Genomic DNA, 20229 nt, shown 5'->3' with positions numbered 1-20229 from the left:
TCGTCAGTCTAAGAGTCACACAGGGGTGCAAAGAATAAGGGCAGTCCCCAAACATTGTTTTTGGGGACTGTGTTTTGACAAGAGTCACAACGAGCAATGTTATGGCAAGTTTCACAAAAGGGAATACACAGAGTTATACTAGCTTGACCACAGAGAAATGTGTCTACTTTAGCCCATTCTGGGCGGGAACCCCTTTTGGTGTTTTAAGGATTATGTTATACTTTAGCTATTGAAAAATAGCAGATCTACAAGCTCGTAGCACGGCACAGAGTGCTTTTCTATCTTTGGGTCCCTGGAACTACATATTTTCAGATGGGGGTCGGCGGCCAATTACATATAATTGTTGTTCATGATGAAATATTGAGCACCACTGACATAGAAACATAGGTATTTCAGAAAATGAATGTCAGGATTTAGAAGACATATTTTAAATTTCGACGTCAGGCCTAGATGGGTTAATGCAGTGTGATGTCATATACGGTATATGTTGTAACTTATTGCTTCATATCATATCATTTTTTTTTTATGTGACCACGTCTTTGATGGATTGTGTTGATGGAAAGCAATGTGGGAAAAACCACAGAATGTGTTCCTGTTTATCCTTCATATCCTATCCTATAAGTTCAAAGTCTTGCTGCTGTACCGTTTTGGGAGTTGACCACCACTAACAGCCAATGTATTTGTATTATTGAACTGTTGACCACCACTGACCATGGAAGAACAGGTGCTTTCAAACTAGGAAGGGTATAGCCTGGTCAACCTACAATGACATGCATAAGATCTGGTCAATCCCAGCTTAGATACTTTGAAGATGTTCAAAGTAAAAATATTTAGGATAACCGTCGTCGAGCCAATTTTACTCCGAGACATGGACACTTTCAAAGAAATTAGAGAAACGGTTGGATGGCACTTACACCCCGCCTTCTAATGAGAGCGCAAAATCTCTCTTGGAAGAGCCACCCATCAACTAATCTAATATACGGCAACCTTCCCCGTGTTTCTTCACTAGTCCGATCCAGAAGAACACAGTTTGCCGGCCACTGCTACAGAGCTGACAAATTTGACAATGAGGTTATATCTTCCCTTCTTCTCTGGAATCCTGCCTCAAAGCAGACCAGAGGTAGAAAACTGTCGTTCCCTGAGGTCATCGCTAGGGACACATGCATCAGTAAGCAGGAACTGAGGATGGCAATAAAGGACTGGAAAGTCAGGCGAGGCATTGTGAAATCCATGAAAAATGATGATGATGAAGAACAGGTGCATGCATACTGCCAAACTACATGTTTAGGTGATCAAATGACTGCTGTCTGTAACTTAACTGTGATGTAATTTGTTTTGTGAGTAATGAGTATGTGATGTAAGGACACCGTGTACAGTAGTACAGTACGTGTACAGTAATGCACGGTGAGATCAGATCCTTGTGATTTTTTGCACCAAACGTCACAAGTGTGCTATTAATAGAGTTTAATGATTATGTTGCATACTGTGACGAAGGTCTTGGCAGCACACAGACTCACGGAGCATTCTGTTTTGGAGGACAATATGATATCATGCCATGAAAACAACACCCAGTGATTAAATAATGACAGTATACTGCTGCAGGAGTCGCCTTACATTACAACATGAACATGTCATTCTGTAAGGCTGCCACTATAAGGCCTATCATATAGCTCATATTATGATGAGATAGCTGCAGCACATAGTGTAACAGGATGAGGAATGATTACAGAAAACAGACGCATCGTAGTCACGCACGCACACACATGCACACACACACACACACACACACACACACACACACACACACACACACACAGCAGACCCATGCATGTCCTTGTGTGTGGTGTCATGGGGTCGAATCCCGCCTGTGGTCAAGGCGGGCAAGGCTAAGACAACTACAAGTCAATGCTTCTCTCTCTCTGATCTTCCACAGCAGTGGTTTTCAACCATTATCATATCAAGGCCCATTATTTATTCTGAATTTGAGACACGGAACCACCATTTGATGAGATTTAGCCTCGCAGACCCAAAACTAAAGAATATTTCGTTGTCGTTAATACTATAATATTTTGTCCACTGTCCATGCTGTATTGATGTTGTTACCATTAGGATAGATGACAGGCAAACGTTGATGGAAATAACAATTATTCTGCATTCTCCAATAGTGTAGACTTCTTGTAAACTAAGAAATGCAGATGTTTAACAATAATGTAACTCTTGAGAGCGTAAGATGAAACCATCTTACGCTCTCAAGAGTTCAAGATTCACAAGGGTCCATTTAAGCAATATTACACGAGAGGGTGTGGTTTAACGTGATTATTGCCACGACAGTGATGCGGTCAGGACCGAGACGTAGTCCAGTTTCGCAAGCATTACGGAAGTGGCAATAATCACGTTAAACCACACCCTCGAGTGTAATATTGCAATTATACAACAGTTACCCTTAAAACTAAGAAAATCGCTGAAAAAAGATGTAGTCATACGACCACAAATGTCCCAAGAAACTAGCTAGCGTAGCCACCGAGTTTGCTAGCGCTCTGGGAAAACAGAGCAGCTGAATTATTTGTTTTGATTAGGTGGTGAATGGTGCTGGTTTAATCCACGGCTAGAAGGCTGTTTCAACCAATCAGATTGCTTCCTCGAAACGACCTGTGGTATAATTGGTTATAACTCTCCACAATTTATCTGGGGACCACCTGGAACTCCCTCAAGGACCACTGGTTGAAAACCACTGCTCTGCAGCCATGCTGCAAATAATCTAATGGAAAGAACGACGCAATTTGTCAGCCAATGGAACATGTTGGAACATACACCGAGTCACACAACAACACATGCAATCATGTTTTAGAGCTGAAATAATGATGGGTTTAGATTAGAATGATTAAACGTGTCCCAGTACTTGATGAGCCGACCTAATGATAATTTTAGATTTAACCACTTCAAACGTGGCTGGCACACATACTTTTTGGGGGCATGTTTGTCATAAATTGTCAAAATTCTACCAGCTCACTCACAATGCCATTCTAGCAGTCTTCTGCCATGCATTGCTTCTGCAATTTACCGGTACTACAAAGAGACTAGTGCTGCATGATGAATGGAGAAAAAGTAGTTGGCTGTCCAATTCATTTAATTTACTCTGATGTTTCTGCTACAAGAGAGACTTTAAGAGAGGTTTAAGTCAAGCACTTTGATGTTGTCTGTATAAAGCCACAGTAGTTATGGCTCCAGGTGACACTATGGGTGCGTTCGGAAATGCGCCCTGAACGCACTGGTGTGCTCTCTTGTCGTTCGTTTATTCAGTGCACTCGGTGCGTTGTCGTTCGAAAATCCAGTGCGCTGTGCACCGGGTGTGCCGAGTGCCCGCACTGAGCGACCCTACCCTGAAGCTGGGGTTGTCCGGTGTCGGCGGTGTGAATGCGTCACAGCTGTGGTCGTTCGTAAATAAGGCACACTGTGACGTCACCGCCCACCACACTCAACAAACTGACCACATTCCTGGTGCGCATTTCCGAACGCACCCTATGTTGAATGTAGTAATGTTCAGCAACTACAGACTAAAGACAAATATGGGAAATGCACTAAAAGAGACACTGGGCTTTGGTTATCTCAATAATCTAATTAATTACAAGACTGTTCCTGCTTATAACACTATGATATACTATATAGAAATGTGAGTTTGCCAATCAGTCAATTCATTTTGTAGACGTATTCAAGATATAGTAGTGCATGCAGTTTTGGGGACGTTAAGTGCAACCCACTTTCATGTTTTTACTTGAATTGACTTTCTCGTTTCTGAGTTGATGGCCCTAAGGCCTGAAAACGTACAGTAACATTACCTGCCCGACTACAGGTTGAGCTACAGTAGCAGTCTGCATGCTAACAGCTCTATGTTGTCCATCTGTCTGTGTGTGTGTTCGTGCGTGCATGCGTGTGTGCACGCACGCATGTGTGTACACGTATAAAATGGGTCAAAGTCTGGCTAAGCCATCATCAAAACGTACGGCACGCATGCATGCACGCACACAAACACACATGTACTACAAACTACAACTAGCAAACCCTATTAATTAGACCAACAGTTGTAAGTGTCATTGCAAAATTGATCACAAGTGGGATTTGACCTCAGAATGTCATCAATACATTGCGTGTTAGCCGTCCGTGTGCGTGTGCGTAGGAAATCCTTCCTGTAGTTCTCCACTACAATCATTACAACCAAACACCACCCAAATCAACCACAACCGGTTGAACTCATTCTTGCCACCTCCCACTGGTACCCAACGTTAGCCAGTGAGATATCTTGAGATGTGTCTCGATAAAAACTGCAGTAAGCCAATAATTAAAAAAGAAACAACAACATCAATATATTTCTGTCTTATCTAAAACTCCCATTTCACTTTGCACCCTTAATCTATGGCTATTTATAGATAGGAGAAGAGACGTGATCAATTAGCCAATAATAAACTTGATCGATTAACCGCCCTATAACTTGTCATACGACAAATAACTCAAAGGATGTTTGTAATAGTTACCTTCAATAGAGGGGGCCTGGTCCTGAGCCGAATACTAATAACTCAAAGGATGTTTGTAATAGAGAGTATGCGCGTGACATCATCATCAAACCAGGAAGTTATGCAGGAATGCCTACTGAGTGGCAAAACACTACTTTCTGGCCTTGACAGCCCCTACATCCAAACAGAAAAGTCCTATCTGATTGCATTAAACAACATTAAACAATGTTAAACTCACTTTGCATGTTCCTTTGCCACTCAATGTGCCATTCACTTTAAGCATGCGCATACCCTCTATAGTTACTTTCAATAGAGGGGGCCTGGTCCTGAGCCGAATACAGCAATAACTCAAAGGATGTTTGTAATAGTTACCTTCAATAGAGGGGGCCTGGTCCTGAGCCGAATACAGCATTTCCTTGAACGCCTGCAGAGAAAGAAAGGAGGTACAGAGTAGAGAGATCAGTTGCTTTGTCTACACCTCCAATTGGAAGAATACATAAACACACAACGATGCATACAACAAGGTTGCCAGTTCGAACCCGGGCTCCCCCAGAGTTAGTGTCAAAGTGTCCTTGAGCAAGACTCTGAACCCCTAATTGCTCCCGATGTGCAGCTGGTGCCTCCACTATTGGTGTGTGAATGTGTGTGTGAATGGGTGAATGTAATGCACAATCTATGTAAAGCGCCTTACAGGCACTGTATAAATGCACCATTTACCATGTCATTATTTACTAATATTTTCTATGTATTAGTGCCATGTCACGAGGCTTGAAACGTCACTTATGCCTAATTTATACTTTGTGCAGTGTGCAGGCAGTGTGCAGGCAGTGTGCAGGGAGTGTGCAGGCAGATCACAGAAGCCAATCTTTAAGCTCACAATGTGAAGCAAGTCACGCAACGGGTTGTGAGCTTGTAGATCAGTTATTTTCGGTATGCAACACCAGCATGCAGTATAAATCATGCTTAAAGTTGCTATAATAAAGTCTTTCAACAGCTCTGTTTAGGTTTGCTATAGGAATTCTGTTGTCAGGCGCCCTGCTTTAGTTCTATTGGGATGTGTGTAGCTTGTATTGATCTACTATCAGTGGTGTCAAACTGCGAGAGTAGATTCTACATCATCTACATTCTATTTCTATAGCCTTTATTTTTCTTTTTTTTCCTGAAATCCTCTGTTAAAGGCAAATGTCTCCATTCTCTCCATCATTTTGTAACTATGGGTGGGATTCGGAGGATACAGCAAATTGAGGAAACCGGAATCGGTAATCTGTCACATTTGGAACCGTTTCCAGAACCAATTGCAATACTAGTGAAGACGTTGTTATTTCAAGGACCACCATAACTCTGAGATACAGACCTGTAAGGGTCTATTTGGAAGTAAACGTTCGCTCTGAAAGAATATATACCTATTCAAAGATTTGTGCCGCATTTTTACGATTTAAAAAAAATAGCAGACCTACAAGTTCATAGCGCGCCACTCGGTGGCGCGCTATGAGCTTGTAGATCTGCTATTTTTCAATAGCTAAAGTATAACAGAATGCTTGAAACACCAAAAGGGGTTCCCGCCCAAAATGGGTTAAGTAACCCCCTCACGTAAACCAGGGTGTCCTTCCCTACCTCCTGGACAAAACATTTATACCGTATATCTTTTGAGTGGTGCAACCACTCCAAGGAACAGCAATGTCCTAACCTATGTGACTATTTGACTATGTCCTCACCTATGTGACTATGTTTAGAGTACCAGTAGGGGCAAAAGTGGCGCTGTTGTGCCAGAAACAGAGAGAGAGAGAGAGAGTGTTGCACTGTTGCCTGCTAATTACAGAGTAGGGAGGGAGGGAGAGAGAGAGAGGCAGGGGGAGATGGGAGTTGCACCACTCAGTTCACACAGGTGTGATTTTTTAATAATAGGCAACTGTTAAGGAATCAGACTAAGCTACAGGGTAAGAGGGAATTGTTAAGGAACCAGAGTCATTTGAATCCTTTTAAGGATCCTAACCCTTTTTGCAACAATGTACAGTATAAGTACAACAAGGATCCTTTTACTACCTCAGGCTCAGTCAGAACCAGATTTAGGGCTGTCAAAAATAATAATCATCAAATCGATTCAGAGAAAGAAAAACGTTTTTATTTTATTTATTTTTTTCTTTCTGTTTTGCTGGTTGAAGTAAGTTTTTATTGTGTTTGTGAAATGAAATGCAAGATTACCATAATCACAGTAAACATCATGTCTTAACGCCAGGGCTCCACCGGACGCGTTGCGTTGCGTCTGCGTCGCGTCAAAACGCACCGGTTCAATTTTAATGCACGCGTCGCGTCTCCGTCAACGCGGGCAGTGGAGCCACCCTTCATTGATTAAAAAGGGAACATTCCCTGACGGTGACGGAGACGCGACGCTGACGCGCCCGGTGGAGCCCGGCCGTAAGACTCTTAACCCATTTTGACCTGAGATCTCCTCTCCTCTCCTCTCCCCTCTAAAAATGTTTCTACATCCTGACAGTTTTCTGAAAAAGCTATGTTTCTATGTCAGTCGTTCTTCGATTTTTCAAAAATAGCAGACCTACAAGCTCGTAGCTTGTAGATCTGCTATTTTTCAATAGCTAAAGCATAACATAATGCTAAAACCAAAAGGGGTTCCCACCCAAAATGGGTTTTTAAGTCACAATGAAGTGACTCCAGTCACTTCAGTTCAGCACAGCTGAGCTGCTGAGGTGTGTGTCCCTGTACAGCTAACGCTTGTTGACACTTGTTAATAATGTTATACCATCAAAGCCAAGAAACCTGACACGACCCTCTCTGGTATTATATAATTTTGTTGTTTTTGAGCTGTTGGAAATAACTAGGCTACACTTGGTTGTTAAAGTCCAGATGAAATAATTAATAGACATGACTGAAATAATTTAGATACAAATGATTGGGATTTTTGATTTGAAACGTGACCCCAAGAATCGTGATCGAATTGTGAGATAGCGGAAGATTCACAGCCCTAACCAGAATAGATACTTTACCCCATTCTGGACGGGAACCCCTTTTGGTGTTTTAACTATACTTTAGCTATTGAAAAATAGCAGATCTACAAGCTCATAGCGCGCCACCGAGTGGCGCGCTACGAGCTTGTAGGTCTGCTATTTTTTTTAAATCGTGAAAATACGGCACAAATCTTTGAATATATATTCTTTCAGAAGACTCTTTTATTTCGACATCAGGCCTAAATGGGTTAATCACCTAATAAACATCAAAAACAAATAAACGACACAATCAGGCCCTCGGCGTGAAACTGTAGCACTGCAATAAATCCATGAGTGGGAAAAACATTCGGTCGGGTGAACGAGTTTGTAAAAAAAAAGTAAAAAACAAAACAAAACAAAAACAAGACAGAGCTAGCACAGCAGTTTGGAGTTGAGAAATGCAGTATTTAGTGGAAATTCAACAGACCTGCCATTTAAGTAAAGCAGACATGCTATCATAGAAGTGGCACCAGTCAACGCAGCAGTCGGTTTACCGACAGTTGCAAATAAAGTTGCCGGCCACAGAGGGACTATCTATCTCCACCTTAAAGTAACTAGTGACAAAGCATAAACAACAGTTTAGCTTTGGCAAGTGGCCACAGTGTAAACAGGAATACACGCAAAGATCTACCGTTAGCAAAGACGCGCGCACACACACACACACACACACACACACACACAGGTCAATAGTGCATGATTTCAGGGACCAGGCTACACAATACAACGCCTGGCCTGAAGCACACCAGCGCAGCACACTTGGAGCCAGTAGGGACGTTGTTGTTGTTGTCAGCCATTGTCCGTTGATCGCGTTGTCCGTCTATCACCAACCCAACCTCTTAATGAGTCTTAATGAGTCTTAATGAGTGACCTACTGGTGATTATGGCTTGATAGCATTGGCAGCGGGTGGCACACTGTGCCTTGCATTTATCCCTACCCTGCAATGCTGTATGCCACAACAGTGAGTTGGAAGGATTCATTGTTGCACTTGTTCAACTAACTAACAATGTTAGAGTACACTATGGGTACAACAGTATTGCATTCCAGGACCCCCGGAGGGTGACATGATCGCGTCCTTTCTCAATTTAGTGAGTCTAAAGGATGCAGGATGCAGGCTATTTGCATCACTGCATGCCTGGAGCTGTACTGTAGTTGGTGATACACAATCAATAGAAACGGGTCAAACATGATGTGGCCTGATTTACACTTAGTTGCACGCTGGTGTTGCATGCCGTAAATAGAAGACATACAAGAAGTGGTGAGCTTGTAGATCTGCTATATTACCGAGCATGACACCACCGGCAGGCGACCAAGTATAACTGAGCCTTATATGACCGCATGTACTCTCCGAGAAGATGTGTCATCCCAGTCACGACACGACCGCCGCTCACTCTGCTCCTTCCTCGCTGTCAGGCAAAGTAGTGCTGAGATACTGAAGCGTTCGCCGTTGAACCAATCAGCTATGGAGCAGCTGCTCCTACCCCCCCCCACCCCCCCCCCCCCCCCCCCACTACCTGAGGTCAGTCGTTCTCAAACATTTTCATGTCAGACAAGGACCCCCAAAAATATATGCAATTGGCGGCCGACCCCCATCTGAAAATATGTTGTCCCAGTGACCTCCCCATAAGCAAAGATTTGAGTTTTAACCCAGAATGGGTTAACGCCCATCCGGCACCCCAACACACCTTATCACCACCGCACTGCTCTCCCCTTATCAACGCAAGTCCCTCATCCCACTCCCTCCCAGACCAGCACATACTGTGTCTTATCGTAACTGCACTGACTGAAGCCCATGTTATCTTGTTAAACCTTTGTCTTTGATTATGTTATTTTCTGTTACCGTGCTTTGCCGCTACGTGTTACTTTACAGCAGCGGTTCCCAAAGTGGGGCACGAGGAGTTCCAGGGGGTCCCCAGCTAAATGATAGTTTGGAACCAAATGGACCCTTACGGGTCTGTAACTCTGAGAGTGTACAAATGGACCCTAATGGGTCCATTTGGTTCCATTTGTACACTCTGAGTAAAATGAACATTGATTTTACAATACAAATTTGGGGTCTGAGAGATATAAATCCCATTAAATGGGGGTCCGTAGCCTGTTGCATATCAAACTGGGGGTCCTTGAAATGAAACTGGTTGAAAATAACAGCTAGAGCCGTATAAATCGTCTCTTATGGGGGTCCTTGGCACATATTTTCAAATGGGGGTCCACAGGCTAATAATGAGTGTCAATTTAGGGGTCCTTGACATGAAAATGTTTGGGAACCACTGACTTTTTTTTTTTTTAATATTTTTTATCCCACAATTTTGTAACCCATTTTTCACCCCTGTGTCAATTATCTAATGTGATCCTAGGCTCTACACACCCTCTGCCAACCTAGTCCCCATATATGGGGGACATGGGGAGAGCAACGGACTTGAACTCATGCTTCCTTCATGCCTGAGTGTCCAAGTTGCTCCTTTACATGTGACAGGGGGGAGTTTCCCTGGTTGGACGTAGCGCGTGGAAGGAGCACGTTATTCCAACCAGTTCCTTTCCCCTCCATCAGGCGCCCCGGCTGGCCAGGGGGAGGCAGTTTAGAGACCAGGAACCACTGACTTACAGTATGTGCACTATATACGTCTGTGTTTCGTGCTTACGTTGCATGAGAAGCTGAAGCCTGAATGATCAAGGATTTCAGTGACTCCATTATATTATGCAACTGGCAAAGCTTTTGACTTAAAAACTTTGATTTGATATTTATATCAAATCAAAGTTTTAAGTTACGTAAGACTACATGCTGATACACAGATTTAAGACATCTGAATTGAGGCAAACCACAACCATGTAGGTGGCAGGTGTTGCTAATGGATTCCAAAAGCATTAAAGGACCACTTCACCACTTTTCAACCTATCTTCATATAATAGGTCCTCACTAATAATCATGATAAAATGGCACGATTTTTTTCTACTCTGTCTGTGTCTCATATTAGGGCTGTGGGCAGTTTAGAAAGATAGGTTGAAAAGTGGTGAAGTGGTCCTTTAAATGACCCTGAGATTTGTGATACCGATGCATGTTTGGTCTACTTAGCACTGATGTTTTATTGTAACTAACAACAAAATACGTCAGTGTTTAACCACTTACACCCTACACTGTGTACTTCACTGTATGTCAGTCAAAGAGTGAAAATAGCCTACAGTATCTATCTACAGTCTCACAACATGTGAGCTTGTATATTGGCCATTTTCAGCAACTTGTTCCTAAATTCAGTCAAATGTTCATGTTTTTTGCAGAATGTTCACCTATTATGACATGCCCAGAATAGGGATCAAAATAGGGTTCATGTGGTTAATGACAACTGCTGCACTAAAAAAAACAAATAAGCAAGTTCTCCTGACTCGTCCTGAGCCAGTGAGCTTAATGCAATTATTCTGTCACTTAGTGTTGCCAAGAGGGATCTTCTCTCCAGGCCTGACTATACTACAGTATATCCATGGACACAATTTAAACGGTCTGTCTTGAGGTTGTTGTTGAAATAACAGCCCATTTCATAATATAACATAACATAACATTCCATAAAGCTGCATAGTTTAATGAGCAACTTGAATAATGCCAACCTGAATTATTCACCACTTTGTTGTTGATTGGACATAATTATGCTCACAGATAAATGCATGCACACACATGAATTATGCAATCTATGCATCAATTAATTTTGTCGCACGCACGCACGCACGCACGCACGCACGCAGTTGCAATTTGCATACTAGCAACTTGCTGCGTATGTTGTCAGGATTGTGATGTAATGTGGACTGTAAGCGTGCGTGTGTGCGTGCGTGATAGAACTTCTGTAGCAGAGGCACTGACTCATGAAAACGATCGCTTAAAATAAACACCCTTGCTGCATCTCTGCAGCAACAGAGCAGCTGTAGTGTCCAGTGCCTTGCTCAAGGGCATCATCATCAACGCCCTCGAGTGTTAGCCCTCAAGTGAGTCGACTAACGATGGGCTCCGTCTGGAGTCGTGTTGTAAACAAGTGCAGTGCAGTCCATACGTCAGTCTCTCTCTCTCTCTGTTATCGTCTTTGTACATCTGTACAGTCCACTCAGAACAAGAGAAGACCAGTCTCTCTCTCTGAATGCTAGTAGGGCAGTAGCACAGTCAGTCTCTTTCATCTCTCTCCTCTCTCTCTCTCTCTCTCTCTCCCCTCTGGTGGACAGTATAGTAGAGTCAAGACAGTCAATGTTTTCCAGACCGCCTCGGAGCACAACAAGGAAAACAATGGCCACGTTGTGCCACTGCCAGCCCAGCCAGCCAATCTGCTTGCAGCCACGCAGGCTGCAGCGGAGAGGACGACGTAGAAGAAGTAGCTCACGCAGCAGACCAGGCAGACGAGGACATGTCAAGGTCACGTCGCTGGAGCCTTTTAGCTGAGCCTGTCGCCTAAAGCAGTGGTTCCCAAACTTTTTAATGTCAAGGACCCCCAAATTTGACACTGATGAGCCCGCGGCCCCCATTTGAAAAATATATGCCAGGGACCCCCCATAAGAGGACATTTTGACGGCTCTTAATTAGCAGTGATTCTCAACCTGTTTAGATAGTTATTTCCATCTCTGGGACCCCAGATTTATATTGTAAAATCAATGTTAATGTAACTCTGAGAGTGTACACATGGAACCATTTGCGAATGGCGAACACGATGCGTTCATCGCTTGAAAAATCAGTAGAGCTGTCCCGATACCATTTATTTCAGACCGAGTACAAGTACTTCATTTGTAGTACTCGCCGATACAGAGTACCGATACAAGTACTTTATTTTTGTTGAGTAACCACTTATTTTACCCCCCTTTTCTCATATATACAGATGGATCTCCAATCTACGCTTGTCAGTTGTCATTTATGCTTGTAGATCGGCCGTTTTTTGGAGATTTGCTGCAGTGTTGGATCAGACTTGCTCCTGTTGGATTCGTTCAGCCTAGTGCCAATTGGAGGTTTTGGTCAAAGTATCGGGGCCAGTTCCGAGTACCGAGTACTTGAGGGTGGTATCGGCCCGGAACAAATCTAAAAATCAGCCGTTTATGGCGAGCGACAGCGGTACGTGCGAGGAAGCATAAATTAGGCTTCGGCCCCGTCAGCGAGCCAAGCAGCCGATATAATAATGCTCACCGACTCGACACAGCGCGGCCAAAACAATATCAACACGGGCAGCAGGCACCACACGCCGATCAATAAGCATGGCTTAACCCATTTTGGGCGGGAACCCCTTTTGGTGTTAGCATTATGTTATGTTTTAGCTAATGAAAAATAGCAGATCTACAAGCTCATAGCGCGCTACCGAGTGGCGCGCTACAAGCTTGTAGGTCTGCTATTTTTGAAAAATCGAAGAACGACTGACATAGAAACATAGCCTTTTCAGAAGACTGTCAGGATGTAGAAGACATTTTTAGAATCTGATCTCAGGTCAAAATGGGTTAAAGAGAACTCCTCGCCAAGAGCGGAATTAAGCAATAACATCCCTGTCCCAGTGATCAGCCGTCCTGGCTCAAGGTCACACATTCATTTCCACCACACAGCCCCACTGAACATTCTGTGGTTCGTATCGCAGTCAATCTGGAATAGTTGACTGATGGATTCTTGAACAAACTAGAGACCACATTATGGCTGCAGAAACTGTTTATTTTCTTTAGTGATTAATGATTTTATTTATTGTTTACATCAGTGTTTTCTTAAATAATACAAAAAAACAAAATCAACAAATGAACAAATAAATGTTGGTTTTGTTTTTTCTTTACAATTGACTAAATCAATTAGTCTGATCTTCTACATTGACGTACAAAGGTGCCATCTACAAGCTCACACCGCGTAGCATTGCAATGCGTTACACAACCTACTAACCTAGTAGATAGAGCTTGCTATTATTATCAAACATCTTTTATAATTGATTAAATCGGTTAGTTCAATTAACTGTTGCAAACTTGCACCCCTAGACCACACATACCAGATGCACAGTGCATGCTGCGTTGTGATCCCCATCCTTAACTTTCACCCAGTCAGAGGGTTATGACGACATCTCACAGAGAGATTTGTGTTACTAAAACGTAACCTGAGGAATCATCAGACACTCAGCAGGCGAGAGGGAGAGAGAATGCTGGTGACAAATACAGAATGCTTTCAAGCACGTTTGTGAATGCGTAGTGTAGTCTTCTACGTTCCACCCGTCCCAAACACTTCTCCCTTCTGGCTCCAAAACTATGGAATGCACATCCCATAGCAATCAGATTCAGAACTGCAGACTCACTCCCAATCTTCTGCTGTCGTCTGAAAACCTCTCTCACATGTACACACAGACACAGACAGAAACACAGCTCCTCTCCTCTCTCTCTCTCACATGTACACACACACACACAGAGTCACAGACAGAAGAAACACAGCTCTTCTCCTCACACACAGACAGAAACACAGCTCCTCTCCTCACACACAGACAGAAACACAGCTCCTCTCCTCACACACAGACAGAAACACAGCTCTTCTCCTCACACACAGACAGAAACACAGCTCCTCTCCTCACACACAGACAGAAACACAGCTCCTCTCCTCACACACAGACAGAAACACAGCTCCTCTCCTCACACACAGACAGAAACACAGCTCCTCTCCTCACACACAGACAGAAACACAGCTCCTCTCCTCTCACACAGACAGACAGAAACACAGCTCCTCTCCTCACACACAGACAGAAACACAACTCCTCTCCTCTCACACAGACAGACAGAAACACAACTCCTCTCCTCTCACACAGACAGAAACACAGCTCCTCTCCTCTCACACACAGACAGAAACACAGATCCTCTCCTCTCACACAGACAGAAACACAGCTCCTCTCCTCTCACACACAGACAGAAACACAGCTCCTCTCCTCTCACACAGACAGAAACACAGCTCCTCTCCTCTCACACAGACAGAAACACAGCTCCTCTCCTCTCACACACAGACAGAAACACAGCTCCTCTCACACACAGACAGAAACACAGCTCCTCTCCTCTCACACACAGACAGAAACACAGCTCCTCTCCTCTCTCTCTCTCTCTCTCACATGTACACACACAGACGCAGCAGTGGTGTGATCCCAGGTCAGGCCTCCCGTGTCTGGGTAAACCATCACAGTAAAGTGAGAACCATGTGATTGGAATGGATAGTTTGGACCCATTAAAGACCTGGGGCCGATTCTAGAAAAGATTTTTCAGGATAAAAAAAGAAAAGAAAAGCAGATCTACAAGCTCATAACGTGCCACAAAGTGTTGCGCTGTGACTTATTTTGAATAGCCAACGTATAAATTAATGCTTTTTTTTTGCTCAATATGTAAAACGACACAGATACTTTACCGATTCTAACACTTCCAGTGCACTGTAATTTTTTTAAATAAAGGCGCTAGAGCGCCCCCAGCAGATGAGGCAGATATTACTCCCCGCCACCTTCCATTACCCCCAAAACCGGGAGGCATAATCTTTACTACCTCGCGCTGTCACATCTGATCTGACACGTCAACCCGTGTGGGGGCGTGTTGGGCACAAAAAGCTACGGTATAAGCAATAATACCTAAAAAAATATCTTTTTTTTCTTTCTTTTTTTATACAGCCAAAAATGGGTGAAACGCTCCCAAAAATAAGTTAGTCTCTGTGACACATCTAGGGGCCATTCAAGACTTTGAATACAGATGCTTTGTCATTGGTCGGGAAAAAAAATGCAGAAATGACTCACCAATCAGGAAGTAGACAGGCAAATCGACCAATGACAAAGCTCCTAGGAAAATGCATAATGAATGCGGATTGTGGCCCCTAGATGTGTCACAGAGACTACATCTTTTTGGGAGCGTTTTACCCATTGCTGGCTGTCTGAATACCACAAAAAAAATCCTATTTGGGGTCTACCACACTATAAACTGTGCAACCCCATGCAGTGGATGTTAATGGGCTGATGGGAAGTATGACTAACAATCTGTATACCGGTAGTTTATACATTACATGAATAGATTTGAGGTTAATCAAATAATGAACTATGAAGAAGACATTGTTAAATCATTGGCGGATCACATGGGGGATATCACCACAGAATAACAAAGGCAGCTGAAAAGCAATTTGTCTTCAGCAAATTCTGTCAATATGTCAGTGTGGTCCGTCGGGCCAGATGTGTCGCCTGACATATATAAACAAACAAGCACCAAGGGAGCGTTTTTCTATTGTTTCCTTGATGTGGGCTTTGGTCAAATAGATGCAACTAGGCTCCATTACTGTATGTGGTTGGATCAATGTGGTTGTTTGGGAGAGGACCACAATGGAAATAAGTCCGGGACTTAATTGTGTCTTTTATCCTATATAACCATCTGTGGGCTATGTTACAATAAAAATAAACTATCAACCTTAAGGCTCAATAGGACAATCAGGCAAGAGGCAGCTCGCAAAAAGACAAAAAAACAATGCATCTGTAAACAAAAGAAACAATTAGTAGCTGTAATGTGGCGAGATAAAAACCAAACAAAAACAACAACAAAACAGTAGGTACGTACGAACATTTTGCAAGATGCTGGTACAGTATACAACCAAAAAAACACACTTTCCCACACTTCTCCTAGATTGAGCAGTGAGTGACTCGTATCATTTCTTCCCGTGTCAGATCAGTAGGCTAACTCAGCAGGTGCCAAGGCGTAAGTTTCCAAAACACAACACAGTGTAAGGGCAGTGTAAAAGGAACAGCCCGGCTTATCCTTTCAGATTACCCTACTTCCAGGGGTCACCAACGTGTCCACACGTACAGTCGTACACAAACAAGTGTGTCCTTGGCAAAGACTCTGTCATGGGTGGACTATAGTGGACATGACATGGACTCTGTCATGGGTGGACTATAGTGGACATGACATGGACTCTGTCATGTCCGTGGCAAATGTTTGATTTTGTTTTACATTATAATGGTCTTATTTTGATCATAACACCCACTTTAACCCATTTAGGCCTGACCTCAAAATTTTAAAAAAAATCTTCTAAATCCTCCAGTTTTCTGAAATAAATATTTTCACGGTTTTTCAAAAATAGCAGACCTACAAGCTCGTAGCACGCCACTCGGTGGCGCGCTACGGCTGGATCGGTAACCGCAAGGTTGCCAGTTCGAACCAGACACTATAACTCCCCCATAATTAGTGTCGAACTGTCCTTGAGCAAGACACTGAACCCCTAAATTGCTCCAGATGTGCAGGTTGGTGCCTTGCATGGTTTCCGCCGCCATCGGTGTATGAATGTGTGAGTGAATGGGTGAATGTAATGCACAATGTAAAGCGCCTTGGATAAAGGCGCTATATAAATGCATAATTTACCATAGTGGTTCTCAAATGTTTTATCTCTCTCTCTCTCTCTCTCTCTCTCTCCACCACAAGCCTACACGGTGATTCTCTCTCTCTCCACCTCAAGCCTATCTGTTCCATCTATGACTACCTCGGTCACGTCCTCATGCCCCTGTGTGTGTGTGTGTGTGTGTGTGTGTGTGTGTGTGTGTGTGTGTGTGTGTGTGTGTGTGTGTGTTTCCATCACAGTAGTAATGATCCATTTAGGACCGAGACCAGATTCTAGTTCTACAAAATGTCTTAAAAAGCTATGTTTCTATATCAGTGGTTTTCAAACTATTTCAAGATCTACGCCACATTTTCAAGATTTAAAAAAAAATCACAATCTACAAGATCGTAGAGCAGCACTTGGTGCCGCGCCATGGGCTTGTAGTAGTAGATCTGCTAATTTTCAATAGCTAAAGTAGCGCTAAAAAAAACACCAAAAGGGGTTCCCGTCCTGAATGGGATAATAATGTCCTGGCTGCTTGCTCACCTTGTGGTTACTCAGCAACCCACGGACATATTCAGCGGTTCCAGATTTTGTGAGAGAAACGCAAAAGCGACAAGACCAGGTGAGACAAGCCCAATATACCAAGCGACTACTAGGGCACTGAGGGCAGGTCGGTCAAACTCTATTGTCAAATGTTGTTTTATTAGGGCAGTGGTTCACATTAAACATTTTTCTCATCTTTTTTGCTCACATGAATGCATGTTCACACACACACACACACACACACACACACACACACACACACACACACACACACACACACACACACACACACACACACACACACACACACACACACACACACACACACACACACACACACACACACACACACACACACACACACACACACACACACACACACACACACACACACACACACACACACACACACACACACACACACACACACACGGGAGTTAAATGCTGCAATTTGTACGCAGAACTTGAAGCGAAGAAAATTTACCCTATGGGAGCCAACCCAGGTCAAAGCCAGAAGGGGAAAGAAGCGCACCACCTATGTAGACGTGCTGCGGCGCGACAGCTTGGCTGACAACACTGCAGAGCTCAAGAACCTGATGTTGGATAGGAAATCGTGGAGGGCAGCGATCCAGGAATCCCGAGTTGGTGTTGGCTAGACCTCACTCTCTCGCAGCAACTAGAACTAGAAATGCTGCAATTTGTAAAAATGGCAAAATATGACTCCTAACGTCGTTGAAGTGGGACTCATAAAATGTCCCTGGTGGGACTCCACCCCTGCATCCCGGGACTCATTACATTGAAAACCTATTTACATCACTGCTTGTCCAATCTCTCTCTCTCTTTCTCTCTACCCTCCTCGTCTTCCTCCCAGACCATTCTTCAATTTGATTTCTCTCACCCATTATTTCCCCTCCCCATCTCTCCATTTCTATCCCAACTATACTGCCAACATGTCCTCGATCTTTCTTTTCACACTCTCTACCTCCCTCCATTTTGACAAACCATAATTTGTTCCATTCCTTTCCTCGCGGCCCCCCTTCATGCCGATCACAAGCTGAACATCATATCTCGACACCAAACTGTCAGAAGAAGGATTACGTGAGTCATAACTGGATAACGTCGTTATCATCCGTCTCCCACACAGAAACCCCACATCCTGACGCTGCTGCATCTCTGTGGTTTCTGTGAGGCCCGACAGACAGGAAACATGCTCTTTGTCAACGGAGCACGCATATTGTGTGATGCGTGATGTATGAATCCAATGCATTGACATTTTGCAATGGTGTGTGTGTGCGTGTGCACGCGTGCATGTGTGTGTGTGTGTGTGGTATCGTACAATAGTCAGGAGCATTTACTGCAGGGGAATGACGTCGTCCTGTATGACTGCTCTTGCTGACACTATAGTATCCACAGGACAAAGGCTAGCGGCTTTAATCAGAATTACAATTTGGTCCAGCATCCCCTGGACCAAACCCCGGTCGGGTGTTATGAGGCGAAATGGTTTGTGGGCTCGCCTGTGGTGGGTACCCACATGACCACAGTTGGACCGAGTCTCAACAGGCCTGGATCTCTGCGTGAGACAATACGTGGTATATATATTCACTTTGGGTCTACTCTACAGGCCACTGGGCCTAGGACTAACTAGGCTATGTCAAATTCCCCAAGAGGATATACCTATTTTAATCAGCTATAGAGCGTCGCAGTCCCGGCCCCTTTCATGACGACAACAGGCTCGGAAAATAATTCCCCATTCAAATACTTTTTGAAACTTCTATTGGAAAAAAATTAATTATTTTCCGGGCCTGTCGTCGTCGTCATGGACCTGTGACGCTCCATAGATCCAGAGTTTCCACAGTACTGTGTGTGGACTGATATTATATATTAAGACTATTACTATGCCTGCTATTATTGTGATTTTATTGTCATTCATTATAGTTCTTGTAGTTGCTGTTGCTTGTACCCATCTTCCTCCATCTCTCTTCCCCCCTGGTACAGTGAAGGCAGTTGGCCACCCATCCTAGTATAGAGCCTGATTGTGTCTGATTGAGGTTTCTCCCCATTAAAGTTGAGTTGTTCCTTGCCACCGTCAGAAAAATGCTTGCTCAGGGCAGTGTACTCTAACGTTGTTGAAGTAGGAATATCCCTGGCTGGAGCCCATCTAAAAGACCACCCCTGGGTCCCGGGACCCACTGTCACGAAATATAATAGAACTACTATAATGTGCCCAAAATACTGGTACTGTAGTTACAATTGTTGAAGTTTCTTTGTCTTTTTCATAATGGATTGTATCAAATAGTTTAACTGTTGCACACCTAGTTGAGATTTGTCACTATAATACAAATTCAATCGAGATATTCAAGGTATTCCTATTGTCATTACTTGTAGCAGTGCAAATGGACACAAACTGAACTACATTGACATTGCCTCCGTCTCTCTGTAGCTTCTCCTTTTTGCCTATTATTCACATATGGACCATGGAAGGACATGACTGGATTGTGCAATTAAGGAAGTTTAAAGAAAAACAAGCGAGCCCATCCAAGCTGGACCCTGGATGCGACTTGACGACTTCCCTCTTATGTGATATTAATCTCTGCTCTGTTCTGCTGGCAGGACTGGCAGAATGGACGATGAGTCATTGTTTCAAAGATGAATCAATACTACGTTTCCATTCGAATGCATTTATCTTGGCAAACTATGAAATAATGAAGCACTTTCCTGCTTAACTTGACTTCTCTGTTGGTGCCATTTGACATCTGGATTTACACTCGTTGTAAAACGCAGCAAGAGAGAGAGAGAGAGAGAGAGAGAGAGAGAACACAAACGTTACATGAAATAGATTCATGGAGTCTACACAGGAAAGGAACTCGCAACATT

The 20229-nt window shown here is 43.6% G+C and overlaps 1 protein-coding gene across 1 annotated transcript in view; it reads right to left on the bottom strand.

Moving 5' to 3' along the window:
* Positions 1–20229, bottom strand: part of LOC306925795 (xenotropic and polytropic retrovirus receptor 1 homolog) — a 60876-nt gene that overhangs the window by 30593 nt on the left and 10054 nt on the right. Inside the window, exon 2 of the mRNA XM_079504872.1 lies at positions 4881–4932. Coding sequence (XP_079360998.1) covers positions 4881–4932 — 52 coding nt within the window. The remainder of the gene's footprint in view (positions 1–4880; positions 4933–20229) is intronic.

Source organism: Electrona antarctica (genome assembly GCF_951216825.1).
Source record: "Electrona antarctica genome assembly, chromosome: 1".
Classification (NCBI taxonomy): Eukaryota; Metazoa; Chordata; class Actinopteri; order Myctophiformes; family Myctophidae; genus Electrona; species Electrona antarctica.
The sequence above is the reverse complement of the archived record's forward strand: the minus strand, read 5'-3'. Positions and strand labels throughout refer to the sequence as shown.